Consider the following 19,795-nt stretch of genomic DNA (forward strand, 5'->3'; position numbering starts at 1 on the left):
GTCAGTTATCTCCCTAACTAACCAGTGACATGAACAACAAAGACAGAACAATCAGTGTAGTTAAAAACAGTCTAAATCTTACATGTATATATTTATATTCATATCTTTTATTTTATTTAATCTCTGAATTTATATTCTGATTTTCTGAACTTTAACAATTGACAGGACTACACGCATCAATTGGCTGCTGATAACTTGCAAAGTTATACATCTAATATTTGTGATATTGTTTAATTAAGAGAAACAAAGGATAAACGTGTTTAGCTTTAGGAAAATAAAATCAACTTTTAACGGATAGAAAACCAACTTTAATGAAATTGACATCCGTACACTTATATGAGATAATATTATTAACAAAAAGCAATTAACTATCCTCTCAAGTAACTACATCCTACAAGGTTTTAATTTATTTACTAAAAAAGAAATCACAAATTGACAATCGAATAATTTTAATTCTCATTTCTTCATAAAGATTTTCGTGAAACTAACCTCATATTTGATTTTACTTAAAATTATTATCTAGAACACGTAATAATGAATGCGCAATGTGATCCACACTAATTACTCAATACTCATTATGCCTCCATTTCTTAACTAGGGGGCCGGGTGCGATATAAGGGAAAGAGGTAACTAAGGGGTTACGAAAATTTACTTATTTCTCATACATATCAAATATATGGTTTTGCGAAACCCATCCCATATGAGTTCTGACACTGTCCATAGTAATACTTCAACTCTAAATTTTGGGTTTTTTTTTTTTTTTTTTTTTTTTTTTCATATACAGGGTATCTTTGTTACCACTCAATATAACTCAAAATTGATAAGAGTTGTATTACTATGGGCGGTATGCGACTTGCCGACTTCCCTGGCATAATTTGAAACAAGCCCATTACCCTAACGAGCCTTACCACCATATGGTAGCGCCTACCATACAAATACACAATCTTCTGATCATCAATCGATGTCACGGAAATCTGCTTACAATCCAATTATTGCACATTGCACCTAAAGAAAACAATTTATGCTGTTATAGTCTATCGGTTTCCGTGTCAGTGTCTGAGAATTTTCAGAATAAGAACAGTTACATGCACTATCACTTGCAAAGATCCACCACTTCATTTATTTGATGTGAGTCACAATGGTCACCTTCAAACTAACACATTCATGCTAATCATGCATACATAACAAAATTTAACTAATCATATGATATAACACCAAGATTCCAACAAGCTTAACATGAAATACTTTGAACCTATCAGTCTATCACCACTGCAATGCGACATCAATATAGAAAGCAAGAATCCAAAATTATGATTGTGTCTGACAGAGCCCGAGAGGCCCTGACACTTCTGTGGCTGTCATTTATGTTTAATCAGAAATTAAGCACATCCTAATCTATCTACTACGGGCTAATTTTGTACAAAATTGTTAGTATGACAGTTGATAACCAAGTCTGAAATGACACACCTCTGTGAAAAACAAACAAGAAAAATTCCACCCAAAGATTACAAAGACAAGATAGAAAAACAGAGTTTTACACGGCATGCTAAATTGCTAATTGCTAAATTGCTAATTGCTAAATAGCACTCCCCACCAAAGCTATCATCTACATGAAAATCTCCTAAGAGGTAGCAAAAGAGGCTTCCTAAGTACTTCACCAGATGTTCATGAGATGAAAAAAAAAAAAAGTGTATCTTGGATAACTTTAGACAGGAGATAGATTGGTCCCTGTTCCAGAAATCGTGCTTAGGCTTAAAACGTAATGTTTATAGAAAAAGAAAACATCTTTGCTAATAAGGACAGCCCATTAATAAAGTGCATAAGAAGGTAGATCCTCTAAAACCCACAGATTAACGGTGTGTTTGGATAAAGAAATGGGAAAGAAAAGAAGGGGAGGGAGGTGAAGGGGAGGGAAGAGAAAGGGAGGTAGATGAATTTTCCTTCCAAATCTCTCCATTTTTGGAGAGATCAATTTCTCACAATTTAATCCCTCCATTTCTCTTCCTCCAATTTCCCTCCTTCCTCATTTCTTATCCAAATGAAAGATAGTTCATCCCTTCAATTTCCCTTCCCTTCCCTTCCTTTCCCTCCATTTCCTTCAATCCAAACAAAGTGTAATTCCTGGCATAATGATAAGAATTCTTATGATCAGCTAACAGAGGTAGGGGAGTTGATTCTAGATAATTTTCCAGTAGGAAATGAGCAAAGTCATAAAATTAATAACATAGAGAAAAATATTCATGTGCATTCCATAATTCAGATAGTTAAAGTAGTAATAGGAAGATGGGAAAAAAAATGTCACTATTCATTCTACATGATTAAGATCTTATGTCTGAGACTCTTGAGTAAATTACGAAATAAGCCCAAGACCAAAGAAATAATGGGTAAGCTATAGGAGTCACCTTTATTAATAAATAGTGTTCCAGTATGTTATGAACAAACATACATGCCTAAACCCTGACCTCTGATTCCAAACGGAAGCTCTGTTGTCTGAATTGAGGCATCCCTCAGCAAAACAAGCCCACCTGAAATCGCAAAGCACAGAATACATTGGTTGCCTAATTCATAAACAATTAAACACAGAGCAAAGACATTTTAGAAGGAGAGATGAACAAAAAGGTGAAAGAAAATACAGGACGAGACTACAATGCTTGCCTCAATAAATTTCAATACATAACAGCAACTTTGGTAGGCAACACTGAATGTTGGAAATGGTAATGAAGTTGTTTATATTTTTGCAAGGAAAGTCCCATGCCAATGTCCAAGTCAAAGCAACTCTTTCCTAAACATCCTCCAAGCATATTATATCTATAAAATTCTATCAACACTCTTTACATTCTAGAGGAGGCAGTGTGACTTAGGAAGAACAGGACATTCATTACCCCTTCAAAAACACCCCATCTTGCAAAATTACATTTAAAGTCATTACCATCACCACCATTCATTAACAACTACCAAATGAGTATAAAAAACTATAAAAGAGTGGAGTTGCTGTGGAACAAGAAGCTGTGACTTAAAGCAGCAAAAATTGCATAAATCTAGATACTTAGCCTCATTGGCAAGATGGATAATAATTTTGTTTTACTCTATAGGTTACCATGGCAAGTTATCACGAAATCGTAAGGTAACAAAGCACAAAGGCTTAATCATTAGTTTATTATTGCCTTTGGTAAGGATGGTAGAACAATCAACAATGGCATGTGCAAGCCACCAGAGTTTACTCAAAATGTAACTCAAATAGTAAATCTGAACTATAATAAACTATCAACAATTTAAAAATTTCCACTAAATGTAAAATGCTTATCAACTAATGCTACCTGTCCCAAATTTGTTCAACCAGCCAACATATTTGAGAAGTCCAAGCGAATACACAGCAACATTTTGTGATTCATCATTATATCAATGGATTGCCTTAAACTCGCCTTTGCCATCATTATAACAGCTTAACATTCTGGCTCACCAGATCCAATGCTCTGATAGGGAACATGCAAAAATGGACTTTGCCTGAAATCTAATACTTCAAAACTCGAACTACTATGCCAGTTGGAGTTTGACATGTCTGCAGGTGACCTGAGCCAATTAAATCGCGAAGATGAAATCTCATATCAAGTGGAGAAAACCGAAGGCGCTTTTTCTCAAGTAATACCAGCATCATTTCCTTGTATTTCCTGCGATTCAGGAATGACAGCAATTCCTTTCTGCCCTGGACAAACAGCAAGCAAAAAGTCATTGGAGTCTATGTCTCTAATACAGGAAATACATGACCATGTGAAGAGTGTGGAGTGTGGACAGCTGAAAATAGATTTAGAAATCACTAAATGTTCTATAACGTAAGACCTAATATATAACAATTAAACAATAACATCCAAAGCCTTGGAATCATTTTTTGTAATTAAAAAAAAAAAAAAAAAGTTAATAACATTTTACCTTCAGTCCATATCCCCTCTCTTCTCCTACTAGGAGACAATTATTGCGAAGTTAAGGGTTTTCTCGTGTATGATATATGATTTCAATGGCATGCTCAATGGATATTTTTCCAAACCATTATAAGTTTATAACTTGATTAGGATAAGCAAACGATTGATGTTTGAAAGCAGAGACTCAAAGATACAGATGTTATTATACAGAGAAAACTCAATAAGTAATACCAGCTAATAGAACACGTTTTATTTTTCACCATTTTGGGAGATGCATTAGAGATATATGCAAGAAACCAGTTAATAACCATATTCAAAATATATATAGTAAATAATGGTATCATAGCATAGAGTTGAATTAGATTACAAGATTGCAAAGACTAAGGCTTTATTTGTTTTGGTGGAAAACATTTTCCTGGAAAATGATTCTCCTTTATTTCTCCATGTTCCTTTGTTTGTTAAGTTAAAGGTAGAAAACAATTAAACCATAGGTGAAAAGTTACTTTTTACAGAAGGAAAACCATGTTCCATTTGTGAAAAAAGCATGCCACAGTTTTCTTTACTCCTCACTCCTCTATCCTCCCCTCCCATTTACTTCCATTTTCCTTTTTCTCCATAAGTTTCCTATAAACAAACAATGGAAAATGCTTTACACAATCATGTTTTCCATTGCAAATTGTTTCCTTCAGAAAATGGTTTTCCATTTTCCATTAAAAATTCTAATCTTTAGAAAATGATTTTCCTTGAAAAATGTTTTCCATCAAAACAAACATAGCCTAAGGGTTTTCTAGAATTTCAGCTGTCTTAACTTTAGAAAATACAACTCTTATTTTGTAATCCAATGTCCTCTAACCAAGTAGACAACTATTATTAGTTATCCTAGATGGTACAAATAATTATCTAATCATATTGCATACTAGTCAAACTTGCAAGGCTTTATAGCTCTAGAATTCTAGGATGCAGGGAAAACATAGTTACATACCTGAGAGATCCCCTTTAGAATCGAGCCAATATTTGGAATAGCAAACCAGTACATGTTTGGATCAATAAGTTGTCGGGTCTACAGATACAACAATAGTGTTAAAATTTATAAAGTTATATGTAAGATTGCATATTGCACCATAAAATATACTTGCTACTTTCTTAGCTAACCCGCAGCAGGAGAGTTCATCTGGAAATTTAATTATATTTAAAAAAAAATAAGGACAAGAAAGGAAGAATTTACATACAATAATGCCTGCATTAACCAAGAGAGATATATATTCGTCCTTCATTTTTCCTCCTGCTGATAACAGGGAGCACTGCAACAAGCAAAAGGCAGAAAAAAAATGTTTTATGCAAATTCAGAAGTTAAAATAACAGTTTTGAGATAAACATAACTGAGTAATACTTCACTCAGGAGAAAATTATTATCAGAGCAGGAAAATTATAACTCAGTGATAGCTGAACATAGAAAGAAATGATTAAAAAGTCCACACCCACTTACTCGATAAATGAATAATATATAAACAAGTACATAAACATCATTTAGACAAAAAAAAAAAAAAAAAAAAAAAAAAAAGAGAGAGAGATACTGTGACAAAACCACAGAGAACATATAGAAGTAAAAATAGATACTCGAGTTGCTGACTTGCTGGCATTCACAGTTCACAATTAGTCAATCACTGAGAGCCACATACACCTTCAACTGAAAACAGCAACAAAGCAAAACAATCACCAACAAACAGCACTTACAAGCTCTTGATGTGAAATGCTTGGCTCTAACTTGGACGTGATAACATGAGACTTGAACCAACCGAACACAGCAAAGTCACTTTCCTTCTTAGTTCCTATCTTCTTTGAAATATTATCTATCTACAAACAAGAAATCAATACAGAAAATTTATTAGAATATCACAATTATTCTAAGTTCACTAGTCGCCTAGTCGGTCTAGCAGATAGAGCCTAGGGGAGGCAAAATTCATTAGTTCACAAGATGTTTTTACAAAATGTTAAGGTTCATTGGTTCAACTCTTGCACTTCATAAGGCAACATTAGTTACAAATCAAAAAGGAAAAACAATAACATGCAGAAGTAGAAAAATAACCTGCTGTATGTAATCTTCAAGAAACATTACTGCATGATCATCCTGCCCTGTATTTAGTTTAAAAACACGCAGAACTTTATCCCTCTTCAACAACTGCAAATGAGATTTAAAAGGCTCGTTAATAAAAAAAAAAAATTAAATAAATAAATAAAGGAAAAGTTACTATATCAAAAGCAGCTTTAGCCCTGGAAAAACTTTTATCTCTAAGTTCAGAATTGTTGCAGTGACAACATATGAGACTAAAACACCGAATAATCTTCGCCGAGATAGTCATAAAGCTATGCAATGGACGTAATGCTTACATGAATATAAATATAACAAGTAACAAAGTCCAGGTGATTGATAATTGACTTAATGTCTCTAATTTAAGAGGAAGTATGTAAAAAGTGCCAACAACTGCTTACTTGACCAGTAAGAGATAACAGATAATTGACAAAAAAAACTAGTGGGGCTGGGTGATTTTCTTCCTCTGTAGACTCCTTAAAAAGTAGATTAGGCAACCAAAAAACTTTCCTATGCTCTACTTCAGAAAGAACAGGCAGAAATGAGAGTACTTAAATCTGAGACTGCTTTAAAATTTTTGTGAAATTGTAGTCATTCTAATACAAGGAACCAACTCAATCATAGAGAAGCAAGAATATGGACCGATACTAAGCAATACGATTGTATCCTAATCTACACACATTCCTACCGAGGCAAAAATTTCAAGAAAATGATACTTCTCAAGAACTTGAGAAGATCATATCACCAGGGAGGTCTCTTTAAGTTGTATTCAAATGGCACTACAAAAATTCATCTGCCACAGCAAGAAAACCATACTCTACAACAAGTAACAAAACTAAAATTAAACAAGGTTGTAACTAGTAGCCTATATCAAATTATTGCATGCCCTACAGACCCTACCAGATATCTTGGCAACCTTGCAACTATGACTACTCTAAAATTAATGTCATAACTAACAACTCATAACTTGTGCTCCCAGAACTATAACCATTCCACAAGGAACCAGAACATAATTGCTATAAAATAACAGCCTGTAGAGTTAAATTGTCATCATCATTGTACTATAATTAGGTGTCCCTACTTTGCTAAAGTTAGTTCTAATATCCCAATCTTCGCACCATAATGACTAGTATAGTACAGAGGCTAGCCACTAGTATATTACAGAATAATTGGCATTGAACAGGCATTTTCTAATGTACTCGTCTGCGGCAATTTCATTATTGTAGTAAATAATATGAGTGTATGGCTTTTCTAATCATTGTAAATGGATATTTGAGAAACATCCTCTCTAGTAGTAAATTTTAAATTATTTAAGGTATTGCATGATTTGCATCTAAGGCTGCAACACTGCTTACTATTTGGACCTCCCCATATCCTATATTCATGATAATATACTAGAATGATGTTAATGTTGTTGTAGATAACTGAACAAGGACATAGAAAATTAAAATTGTCAAGCACATCTTCCGGAATGCAAAAATTAAGACAGCTGCTTGGAACCATACAACATTATGTGATCCAGAATACATGGGAGAATAAAATATGACCAAGCTTTAAAAAAAAAAAGATAATCAAGGAATCAGACCTCCAATTCATGATCAACCTGAGTTCTATCCTTCACGCTACTATACAGTTGCGAACGTAAGATGAAGGGTTTGACAGTTACCTGAACATAAGAAAGCATGAAGTCAGTTAGAAAGACCTCTAAATCAAAGTTTGCTTCCCCATTACAAGAGAAAGGGAATAACTTCACTTTCAACTTTCCCCTCAAGTACATCAAGAAACTAAAACTTTATAACTCCTATAAAATTTCATTAGAAAGTGTATCCTTCAATAAAACTTTCTACAATTTCGAGCTTTACATTCAACAGGATGCAATGACTTTACAAGCATCATACATGTTTCTGTAAAATAATTCCAAGTTACACATTCAAGAGAGTCCAGACCACTGAAATATTCGCAGCTGCATGCCTGCGCTGCAGGTTCGATTTCAAATTAAACAATCACGGTCAATTGAACATATCATCAAGATAGAGAAACACACATTTGAAAGCCATATCCTTCAGCACAAAATATAAATTGAACAATGAAACTCAATAACACTGCTAAAAAATCCTAGAATAAACACTGCATATAACATGAATTACTCTAATTAAGCAACTATCAATCTAACACAGAAAATTGCAATCTAAAGCACATAATTTGGATTTGTTGCAATCTAAAGCGCATAATTTGGATTTGATCATCAACGCATACTAATCAAAATCATTAAACAAAAATCAATAAGTAGAACAAAGCTTGAAGTTGAAGAATCATAATACCAAACCTTCTCAAGCTTGGGGAATTGAGCCCGCATCATCCGAAGAGCAACTAAAGTATCGCTAAACGTAAGACTCTTCTCTGTAAAAATAAAAAAAAAAAAAGATTTCCAGAAATCAAATTATAGAAAATTAGGGCTTAAACCTAGGTCAAAATATGCGAATTAATCGTAATTCAATTCAAAGAAAGATATGAAGATGAAATTACGATTATAGATAAAAATTTGACAACTAGTGAAGATATTGAAAAGAGGTTGGAAATTGTGAACTTGCCAAGAAAGAGAAGTTCTTCGTCATCGTCGTTGAGTTGCGAGTCGGAATCGGAGTCTGTTACTCGTTTTCGCTTCTTATCGGCATTGGAGGAGGAAGAAGAAGGTCCAGCTTTATCCTCCATTCTAGTATTTCTGCGAGAAGAACACAAACTAAAAAGGACTAGTCTTCATTTTAATTGGGTTTTTACAAGCCCACGCTACTCCGCTAAGGTCCGCTAATAAAACGGTACGAAAATCCTTTTAACAGTTTTGAAGAGTAATTTTTTTATCCGAATTAACCCCATAATTAGCTAAGTTAGTCAATCTTCCATTGCGAATGGCATCTCTGAAACAATAGCTAATAGGAATCTCACACTCCCAATCATGAATAAGAGATTTGCATTGACATATTATGTGAATGTATAAGCTTGATCAAAACCTTATAATCCACCATAAGATGAACTTGCATATGTCCTAACTCATACCAATAAGAGACCTCGCAAGGAGGCCATTCGTATTTGACAATATAATTAAGAGGTCTAGTTACGTATTATTTTTGTGGAAATTTTGTCAACAACTACCAATTATAGACTCTGTTTTGAAAACAACTATCTTTAAATTTTTTTTTTTAAAACAACTACCACAAAAATTTTAAAAGTTAGAGTAGCACTACCACATTAGTATTTCCGGCTAGAATCTCCGGTGAGTGGGGCCCACTTTTTCCCTTTCCCTCCAATTTGGGTTTCTCTCTCCTCTCTATATAACTGTTTATATTCGTTCAACAACAATAACCCCTCCTAATGAAATTTCTTCTCAAAATTCTTCCTTTTTTCATCAATTTCATCAATTGAGCAAGGCGAAATCTTTCTGGAGCATTATATCAGGTAATCGTGTTTATATTCTACGAAATTTGAGAATTTCGAATCCTAATTAGGGTTCTTAATGAGTTGAAATTGGGGAAATTGGGGAAATTAGGGTTTCGCTTTTCTAATTTCCACATTAGGGTTACTTAATTTGTTGTAATCCATGTAATTGCAGGTAATTGGCGAAGATAATTATGTCGAATTCATCCTATGAAACAGCTCGCCCTTTTACTCCTAAGTGTTATTGTGGAATCCCCCCCAAAGTGGAGACTTCTTGGACTAGCACGAATCCTGGGAGGAGGTTTGTTGCCTGTAAGTTTTACGATGCATATACTGGTAGGCGTGGATGCAAGTTTTTTGAATGGATTGATGCTGAGATTGTGGAATGGCAAAGGGTCATCACTAATCAGCTTGTATTGGAGAAGAAGCTGATGAAGGCAGAAATTGCTAATCTGAAGCAAGAGGTTTGTTTGCTCCAAGATCAAAAAGCAAGATTGGCTGAAAAAAATGAAAAACTGAGAAAAAAATTGAAGGGTTCATCCTTGGTATTGAGCAAATCAAGATCATCTGGCAAACAAGGCTACATGACAGTTTGTTTCTATGTTGTATTTGGGATGATGGTTATGTACTTGGCATTTCTTTTTATGCTTTGAGGTGTTGTAGTTAGTTGTTGAACAATCAATGAATGCCACAAATTCTGTTATGTAAGTGGCAAACTTGTTCTAATATTATCATTGGTGATGTCCATGAAATGAAATTGGCACTCTGAGTATTTTGTGATGAATATGAAATGCACTAATCCTTATTTTCTCTTTCTTTATCTTTTGCAAATAAAAGTAGAATGCATACAACCTTGATATTTGACAAAGGTTTAAGGCCAAATGACCACAATAGATTGTATTAGGCAAAATGTCACCAAACTTCATTACATCTCTAATTGTCAAAAGAAGCAAATAAACTTTGCTAGTGTTATCACAGTTACAGAACACAACAGCTACTACTGTCAGAATCCAAAATAACTACAATTAGGCTAAAATATTAAGGCTTCCAGGCTTTCTGTTTATTCCTAGCTGACTTGACAGGGAGCTTTTCTTTGGGTGGCTGTTTAGGAGGTTGCTTTGCTTTGGGTGGCTGTTTAGGAGGCTGCTTTGATTTGGAAGCTTGTTTACCCTTTGCTTTGATCAAAGCCTGGGATGAATGCTGTGCTTGATCAAGTGTGACATTGGAAGACCCTGCCTGACTGCATTGGGTATCCATGGCTTGAGTCCCTGAAGCTGGTACATCCTGCATCACCATAAGAATACATAAACATCATATTCAAGCACAAAAAATGATAACTTTAAAAATCAAATCTGTCAAGTAGTTAATACCTGTCTTAAAACCCTATCCCTTTTGTTGTTCCTTCTTGAGACAGTCCAAGCATCAGTTGAAAAGGGTCTTCCACCTTTATCAATTGTTTGCTCTTTTGGAGGGTTTTTGCATTTAGTCTTGTAATGGCCAGCAACTCCATAGTTAGAGCATTTGTTCTGTCTTTTTGGCCTCTTGATGAACCTTGATTCTTCTCCCTCTCCTGGCTCTTTTCTTCTCTTTTTTAAGGATGGTCTTCCTGGCATTTTCTTCATTAAAGGTGGCAAGGGCTGAACCATTTTAGACCTCTCCCACTGCTTCATTCCAGGCATGGGTTTGGGTGTAAGCTTCCAAGTATGTTTGCTTGGTGTAGAACTCATTGACAAAATCTTCAGGCTTGAGTCTTTTTTTCACAATACATGCCCATGCATAAGGACAAGGAATACCTGTCAACTCCCAGTGAAAGCATGTGCATGTATTATCATTTAGGTTAACAACAAACCTATCAGTTTCAAAGTCAACCTCCCAAACATCTAACCTAGAGGGCACAACAGTGCACTTAGCTGCATATGAAGAAATCCATTTAAACACCTTATTCACATAAGGGACAAACCTCCCTTCATGAGCTTGTATTTTCTCCCACTTCTCTGTGTTCCTTTGCATAACATACCTTCTGATCCACTCTAGGCATGTTATCACAGGCTTATCTCTTGCATCTCTTATCACAGCGTTGAATGTCTCACAGAGGTTATTTAGCAGCATGTTAGACTTGCTGAAAGTGCTGAAAGCATGCCTTGCCCAATGTTGTGGTGGGATAGCATTTAGGTAGTTGAATGCATCCTGATCTAACAGTCTTATGCATTCCAATTGAGCATCAAAATCAGCCTATCACAAAGACTTTAGTAGTTAAATTCCACAAAACAAGAATCACATTAAAATTCATAGAAAACTGTCAGAGAAAAAAAAATGCACACCATTGACTGTTTACCTTGTTTGTTGACCTTGAAGCTTTCCAAAACAGCTCCTTAAATGTGTCACCATGGAATTTAAGCTTAAAATTAGCCCAAATGTGTCTAGCACAAAACCTCACTTCTGCTTTTGAAGCCACCAATGCAATAGCTTCTATCAGGCCCTGTGAGTCATTTAAATATCAGTACATAGTTCATTAGGTGCATATGTAATGACCAAAAAAAAAAAAAAAAAAAAAACATGTCTTACCTTTTGCCTGTCTGACATTAATGTTAATCCATGGCCATCTTCAAAGCCAGTATCCTTCAACAGCAATTCCAAGAACCAAGTCCAGCTATCCTTGTTCTCAACTTCCACAATGGCCCATGCCACTGGGAATATGTTATTATTCCCATCCTTACTCACTGCAATCAGAATCTGGCCTGGAAAAGCACCCTTCAGGTGGCAGCCATCAACACCAAGCAATGGCCTACATCCCCTTTTAAATCCCACTTTACAAGCTTCCAAGCAAACATACATTCTTTGAAAGTAAGGGGGAGGTCTCTCAATTCCTTCAAGGACAACTATGGCACTTGAACCAGGGTTGCATTTCAAGATTGCATACCCATAGTCAAATATTCTTGCATACTCTTCTGATGCATCTCCATATAATATCAATTTAGCTCTAGCCCTGGCATACCAAGCCTTGTAATAACTAATATGTATGCCCAAATCTTTGTACACTCTATCCCTAAATCTAACCAACTTCCATGTGGGATCTGACCTCCAATCATCCAAGTATTTCAATGCAAGCCACTCTGAGTTCACTTTTGAATTTGAATGGAAAAACCCACAAGTATGTTTAAGGTCATGGTTTTCACTTGAAGAGTGGATTCACCTTTCAGTTGTCTTAAATAAATCCTAAAATTGCACTTATTATCATCATTACACTTACACTCAACCAATTTCCCATGTTTCTTATCCCATGGACAGTTACATCTATGCCTACAATATGTTGTCACTCTTTTGCTACTGTTATGCAACAAATAATAATCATAATTATTCTCAATGCTGTGATTCCTAATTGCATTTCTAACTGCATAAACATTTGGAAATTTCAAACCAATAGTAAAGTTAATTTTACTCTTAAAATCTACCTCAGGGTTGAAGGTGGGGTATGGATCCACCTCATCATCAGATCCATGTAAGCTTCTCAGCTCCTCAGAATCATACTCAACCTCTTGCACATCTCCAATTACCACATCTTGTAGCTCAATGTTTGCTTTGCCTTTGCTGTCATCCTGTGGTGTGGGTTGAGATGTACCCTCTCCATTTGTCCTGGCTCCAACCTTCCCAGATCTTTCAGCCTCAACAGTTGCTCTGGTTCCAACCCTTACAGATCTTTCTCCCTCTCCAATTTCTTCACCATCAACTTCCTCACAAGGATCAAAATCAACATCAAGGTCAGAGAACTCTGAGTCACTTGACCACAACCCTTCCTCACTACAGTCAGAGTCACATCCCAAGTCTAGAACCCTCTTTGCTTTCTTGTTGCCTTGGACTTTCTTCCCCTCCTGTACTACCTTCCCTGTCTTCTTATTCTTCTTCTTCACAGCAACATTCTTTCTCCTGGGTGTTCCTTTACTTAAAGGGGATACAGAGGTAATATTAGGGTTGTTAGAGGGAGAGTTGTTGTTCTGAAATGATACATTGGGTTCAGAGGTTGGTAAAGGATTACTTTGAGAAGCTATGGGTTTTTTAGGAGAGTAAGTTATGCACTGTGAAAGAGGTAGTGGGCCTTTTGCATGAACTGAAGCCATGTGTTCTTCAAACTCCTTTTCACTGACAACCACAGCATCTAAATCCTCATTAGCCCCACTTGCAGGAGATAACCTACAACTTCTTCTTACCTCAACCTTCTCCTTTTTAATGGGTTTAAGCTTCTTAGGAGGTGACTTTTTGTTGGGGTTACATAGATTTGGGGCAGCTGGTCTGGGTGGAACATAAGTTGGATTTTTGATGGGGTTAGATAGAATTGGGCCAACTAGTCTAGGTGGAACATAAGTTGGATTTTTGGACCTCAAATTTAGGTTGGGCCTATGTTGTGGGGTATCGGGCTCAACTATAGCCCATATAATCACCCTGTCATTCAAATCCCTCCCATTAACCAAATTCATCAAGTCCTCTTCTGATTCTAGCTTCCTTCTGCCATTAGTCAAATTTCTTCCATGCAACCTATACCATACACTGAAGTTCATAGGCACTCTTTTCACAACCAAGTCATAAGCTTGTATCACTATTCTCCTGACAGTGTTAATACTCAACTCCTTCAACCAGACACTCAACTTCATAAACATTCCTCCCCCAATGTACTCAGTTTTGCCCTTTTTATATTCAAATTCACCCCTTACCCATACATTCATGTCAACATAGTCAGGAACAGGCCTACAATTAAATAATGTGTAATAAGATGTAAATTCATTGTTTATTAGCCAGATTTCAACACATGCAAAGCATAAACACATGCTCCTAGAAATAAAATACAATTTATCAAAATCAAAGCAGCAACAACTACAATAATCAACTAATTACTCACACATTGGCAACTCCAATTGCTTAATTACAAGTTAAATTACTTAATTTGTACTTTAGGGTTCCGACATTTTCGATTAAAAAATTAGTGTTTATAGTAATTTTTAATTTCGCAAACAAAAGGTCATAGATTTCACTTATAATTACATAAAATACCTGACTTTAAGTGGAATTTGTCCTTTAACACCTGTCGCCATCTTCACCTTCTCCATTAAAGCTCCAACTCCTTCCCAAAGTAGAAACGACAACTCCTAAAGTCAGCTTTTTTGGGTTGAAACTTTGGACCACACCAAAAGATAAAGAAAACGTGCAGAAAATTGAGTCAAATTCAATTACCGAAGCAACTTAGAGTGTGATGTGAGAAATGGGGAATATTCCCCGTGAACAGCAGAGGAGGTAAATGAAGAAGGAGATGAAAGTGAGAGTTAGGCGGGAATTAAATGAAAAAGAAGGGAGTTAGTTGGGTCTGGATTAAAATAGGGGTAAAAAGGTAATTTCAGATGGCCAAATTGGAGGGAAAGAGAAAAAGTGGGCCCCACTCACCGGAGATTCTAGCCGGAAATACTAATGTGGTAGTGCTACTCTAACTTTTAAAATTTTTGTGGTAGTTGTTTTAAAAAAAAAATTTAAAAGGTAGTTGTTTTCAAAACAGAGTCTATAATTGGTAGTTGTTGACAAAATTTCCTATTTTTGTTAAGTGCACAACACACTTATCATTCAAAAAACGTGAATAATGTGGTAAAAAGAATGATCACAACATACAAGCTTTACCTCTTAGCTGCAACTCCCAATAGGTTACAACTTGTTTGAATCCAATGTTTGCATTAGTTTAGCCTTCAACAATCAACACTACCTTCTCCACACAACCAAAAAGCAGAGCAAGGAAGAAACAAATATATACTCATAATATGCAAGGAAACAAGGAATTAAAATTTGAAATATAACATGGTAAGACTTGTTCTTCGAATTACATCCTTAAAACGTCTACATCTCAATAATCAAGCATTCAAGATCGCAAAACATACTAGAGACAACGGCCATTCCATTACATATATTACTCAATAAACTAACAATTCCTAATGCTCCTTGGCACTCATAAGCTGATTTTGCAAGAGTCAAGCACCAAATGCACAGCATGCAATCCGTTATCAGTACTTCTGAGGAGCTTGTTGGGTAGGCAAGAGTCCAAAACGCTTCTTTAACAGGACTCTCTGCCTCGAGAATTTATCATCAGGGGAAAAGCGAGCTGCATAGCCAATACATAACATAGTCAGGGGATGAATCATGAATGCATATTATAAAAAAAGTGATGAAACCCAAAATGCCAAAGTAAATGGTCTATTAGCTTAAAAGCCTACAGCCAACTTCAGGTATACAGGAGGTACTCGAATTTATTTAACTAGAGAACATCACAGAACGTCCCTGTCAGCTGGACAAACGGTTAACAACGACTCAAGTTTTCAAAAACCACACAGACAAACCAACTACTGATAATAGTCCTACTAGCAAGTCGAATCAATACCAAACCAAAAGTTTTAGCAATCAGAAAATCATGACAGTAATCATCCACGAATGCATAACAACTCGAAATCAACCTTGGATTCCATTAACAATTGAGAAACCATAAAAAATTCAAGCATAACAATCGAAAAAAGTCTCATCAAACTAAACATAAGCTACAATATAAACTTTATCATCAACAAAATTCAACCAAATTCTGTTTTGTGTTCTTCGAAAAGACCTTCTGGGATTATCAGCGCATACCAACAACAAACTGTTCAATTTATACAGACGCAATGTGTTTAAGGTGGTAGCAGCAATTTTACCTGGGTGAGCAGATTGTGTGGCCTTACCAACAGGCGATTCCTTCTGCAATATCACATGAAATCAAATCAATACTTTGAATTAAGAACCCTGAAATTAGAATTTCATAAGATTAATTAAACACCCAACAAGGGTGCTCCAAAAATAATGTGATATTATCGTATTATATTCCATCCATGCTTCATTTTTCATCAAATTTCCCCTACAACAAGCAACATATCATCAAAGAACCAATATTTATAAACCTTGGTAGTGTAGACTTTGTCGCCATTATCGTTGATGTAAAATTGCAAATACATTTTTGACAACTTGACAAGTTCTTTAACCTACTCAATGGAAAAGAAAAAAAAAAAACACAAAAATTTATCAGGAATTAGATAAATAAAAAGATGGAAATTAATGTTCTTGAGAAAAAAAAAAAAAAAAAAAGGCTGCGATTAATAAGAAGAGAAGAAAACTCACGGACGAAGTTGTTTTGACGACTGTCCTCTGCAATTCTACGCAACAAGAAATAAAAACCCTCAAAATCTAATATATATATATAAAGGGGAGTTTTTTCCCGAGTTTTTAGAGAGCCACGTAGGATTTAATTTTCTTGGCGCGCCACGTAGGATTATAAAGTTTAGTTGTAGCCAATTAAATAAGAGATTATTAATTTATTTTATAATTAAATAATTCAAATGCCACGTAAGCAAAATTGACAAATGATATTTTTAAGTTTAAATTAATTAAATATAAAATATTATCTTTTGATATTAAGAATTTTATCTAAATATGCAACAAATTTTAGCACAAATACAAAAAAAAATATAATTTAGAAAATTCAAACAAACCATGCATCGCACGGGCTTCATCTAGTGGTTGATATATTTATATGATTTAAAGTTTCGGGATTTTTTCTCTTCGCGGGACAATTATAGGCTTTCTCAAGCTTGGGCCATCAAAATATTTGGACGGCCAATGTTCGATCCGTTTGGAAATGCCTTAGTGTTAACATCCGCCTCTTTCTCTTTGTATCCCCTTCCTTTTTCCTTATATTTCCTTTATGTATTGTATTCTAAGGGCTTTGTTCTGATTAACTGAAATGAGCTGAACTGAACTAAACTGAAAACAAGCTGAGGAGAACAGGTCCTAGTCTTTTTTTATGCTTTCTAGACTCTAGGGAGAGTTATTGTGTTGCTATAGTTTCAGCTTTCTTTCAATAATTCTCTATGTAATCAATATAAAGCTCTTTAGGGAGCAAATTGTTGAATGAATCAAAGCTCCCTACCTCGTTGCTTATTGCTTTAAGACTTGTACTATGTATGGAGGTTCTTTCTGCTATGCTTCGTAAGGCTGAATCGGAAGGGTTGTTTCAGGGTATAAGATTGCTCGGGGCGTGCCGGCTATCTCTCATTTGTTTTTTGCTGATGACTCGTGTTTTTCCAAGTCTCCCCTTCTTCTTGTTCTCAGGTACTAAAGGTACTTTCAGACTTCTGTAGTCTTTCAGGTCAAGTGATTAATATACAGAAATCCTTTGTTAAATTCAGTCCGAATACGCCAGAGGATTATCGGGAGTTTCTGTCGAGTTGTTTGAATCTGTGGAATGATTCTAGATTGGGTACTTATTTAGGAGTGCCCGTAGATTTGAGTCATAGCAAGTGTTCTGATTTTGGTTTCCACTTGGATAAGGTGGCTGCTCGTCTAGAAGTGTTTGCTGCTCTTCAACTGTCCCCTACAGCAAAACTTGTTATTATTAACTCTGTCCTTATAGCCTCGTTCAACCACATCTTATCGGTTTTCAAGGTTCCAGATTCCATTTGCTCTAGAATTGACAACTTGCTGGCCAGATTATGGTGGAAATCTTCAAGCTCCAATCGGGGTATGGCTCTACGCTCCTCTTTGCTGCTTCACCTCCCGAAAGGGCTTAGGGGGTTTAGGTATTCGAAGCATTGCTACGTTTAATTCTGCCTTATTGGCTAAACAGAGTTGGCGTATAATTCAATCTCCGCAGTTGCTTGTTTCTCGTTTCCTTTGTTCCAAGTATCTGGCCCTCCGAACTCCTCGACCGACTCCAGTTCTCCGCCCTTCTTGGGGTTGCAGGAGTCTTCTCGCTGGTATGTCTTCTTTTATCGCAGGGCTTGGCATGGAAGGTTGGTTCGGGCTCAAAGGTTCGTATTGTGGAATATTGTTGGGTCCCAGGGGGCCCTGTAGTGTTCAAGGATCTTCGTTCAAAGTCGCTTCGTCCGACTCTTGTTTCCTCTTTAATTGATCCGTGTTCTTACGCGTGGGATGCTTCGACTGTTCATGGCCTGTTTAAATCTGATACAGTGGCTAGAATTCTCTCGCTGGACAGGCCGGTGCGTTTGATGGATGACTTTGTCTATTGGAAGTTTACTAGGGATGGTGTTTTCTCAACTAAGTCTGCTTATGCTAATATTTGTGGGAATGGTTCTATGGGTAATGCAGATTCTCAATCTCTTCTTCCCTGGTGGAGAAAGTTTTGGGCCATGCCAATTTTGCCACGTTGGAAACTTTTTGGTTGGAAATTGTTGCACAATGCTTTGCCTTCAGCATCCATTCTTTCTACCCGAGGGCTTCCTATTGATCCTACATGTGCCTTTTGTCACTCTTTTGAAGAATCTTGTTCCCATCTGTTCCGAGATTGCTTCGCTATCTGTGGTCTTTGGAGTTCTGGTGTCTTGGATATTAGATGGGATTTTATGCATCTTCCGCAGTTTGAAGACTGGATAACTCGAACGGTGTCCCAATTTTCGAAGTTGCACAATTGGGATGGCATCTCGTTGTTCTTTGCTATGTTGTGGGCTATTTGGGTTACTCGCAATCAGCTTCGGTTTCGTCAGGTTGTTTGGTCACCGGACTCCATTGTCCACTTAACAACTAATTGGAAGACTCAAAGTAAGTGTGCTTGATGCTGGAAGGCTTCGATTTTATCTTCTAATGTGGTTCCTTCTGTGGCAAGTCAGTCAGGGAAGGTCTTATCCTTACAGGGTTTACCTGCTATCGATCCTACGGTCTGTTTGGTTATAGATGGTGCTTGGGATTGTTCATCGAATAGAGCAAGGTGCAGGTTGGATAATTCGGGAGGTCGATTCTTCGGAGGTACTTGGGGGTGGGTGCCGTGCTTTCTTTGTCGCCTCAGCGTTGCAGACGGAATTGCAGGCTTGTTTATGGGGTTTGGAGTATGCACAGCGTAAGGGTTTTTTGAAAATTCGGATATATACGGATTGTGCTGCTCTGTTGGCTGTTCTTCCTCATTCGGGGAATATGGACATTTCGATTTTCTAGCTCATTCAGGAATTGTGGGTTTCTATTCAGAGTCTCATGGTTTGTCAAGTTCGTAAGGTTCCTCGTTCCTGGGTGTCTCCAGCTCACTGGTTGGCGGGTTGTGCTCGTCGTCGTCAGTTATTGTATTTCGTGTTTTAATTTTATTTGGCCTAGGTTGTTTGTTTTGTTTTTTTTTTTTTTTTTTGTTCTTTTTTTTTTGCTCTGTTGTAAAAAATTAAAAAAAAATCGAGGAGGATGAATGATAAGATTATTGTGATATTCTTGATGAATGATGTTAGATTATATTGCAAGTGTGAGTTGGTTGCCACTGGCTCATAACCTAAGTGAGCTACTCCTCCTGTTGTTAATGAATATCAAG

General features: G+C 36.2%; 1 protein-coding gene across 4 annotated transcripts; it reads right to left on the minus strand.

Annotated features, from left to right (window-relative positions):
• Positions 1-546: 546 nt before the first annotated feature.
• LOC145568150 (uncharacterized) lies at positions 547-8,790 on the minus strand. Of its 4 annotated transcripts, none has more exons than XM_081627590.1 (10): positions 8,598-8,786; positions 8,333-8,406; positions 7,592-7,672; positions 6,004-6,096; positions 5,652-5,771; positions 5,147-5,218; positions 4,900-4,977; positions 3,318-3,703; positions 2,463-2,525; positions 547-1,005 (listed from the first exon to the last, which is right to left on the minus strand). In XM_081627590.1, exons 1-8 carry the CDS (start codon positions 8,716-8,718, stop codon positions 3,512-3,514), a joined length of 831 nt encoding a protein of 276 aa, XP_081483716.1. In that variant the 5' UTR covers positions 8,719-8,786; the 3' UTR covers positions 547-1,005; positions 2,463-2,525; positions 3,318-3,511. The 4 variants fall into 4 exon arrangements, with proteins under 4 accessions (XP_081483716.1, XP_081483715.1, XP_081483714.1 ...); XM_081627589.1 differs by having other exon boundaries at positions 2,403-2,525; XM_081627588.1 differs by lacking the exon at positions 547-1,005 and having other exon boundaries at positions 2,226-2,525.
• Positions 8,791-19,795: the final 11,005 nt, after the last annotated feature.

The sequence above is a fragment of the Chenopodium album genome, chromosome 11 (assembly GCF_948465745.1).
Source record: "Chenopodium album chromosome 11, dcCheAlbu1.1, whole genome shotgun sequence".
Taxonomy (NCBI): domain Eukaryota; kingdom Viridiplantae; phylum Streptophyta; class Magnoliopsida; order Caryophyllales; family Amaranthaceae; genus Chenopodium; species Chenopodium album.

Excerpts from the sequence above, each read along its gene's own strand:
- LOC145568150 (XM_081627590.1), bottom strand. The coding sequence starts at position 8,718 with ATGGAGGATAAAGCTGGACCTTCTTCTTCCTCCTCCAATGCCGATAAG. Across the intron at positions 7,673-8,332 it reads AATTCCCCAAGCTTGAGAAG|GTAACTGTCAAACCCTTCAT; the intron begins GTTTGGTATTAT and ends TCTTATGTTCAG. Across the intron at positions 4,978-5,146 it reads TGGTTAATGCAGGCATTATT|ACCCGACAACTTATTGATCC; the intron begins GTATGTAAATTC and ends TTGTATCTGTAG.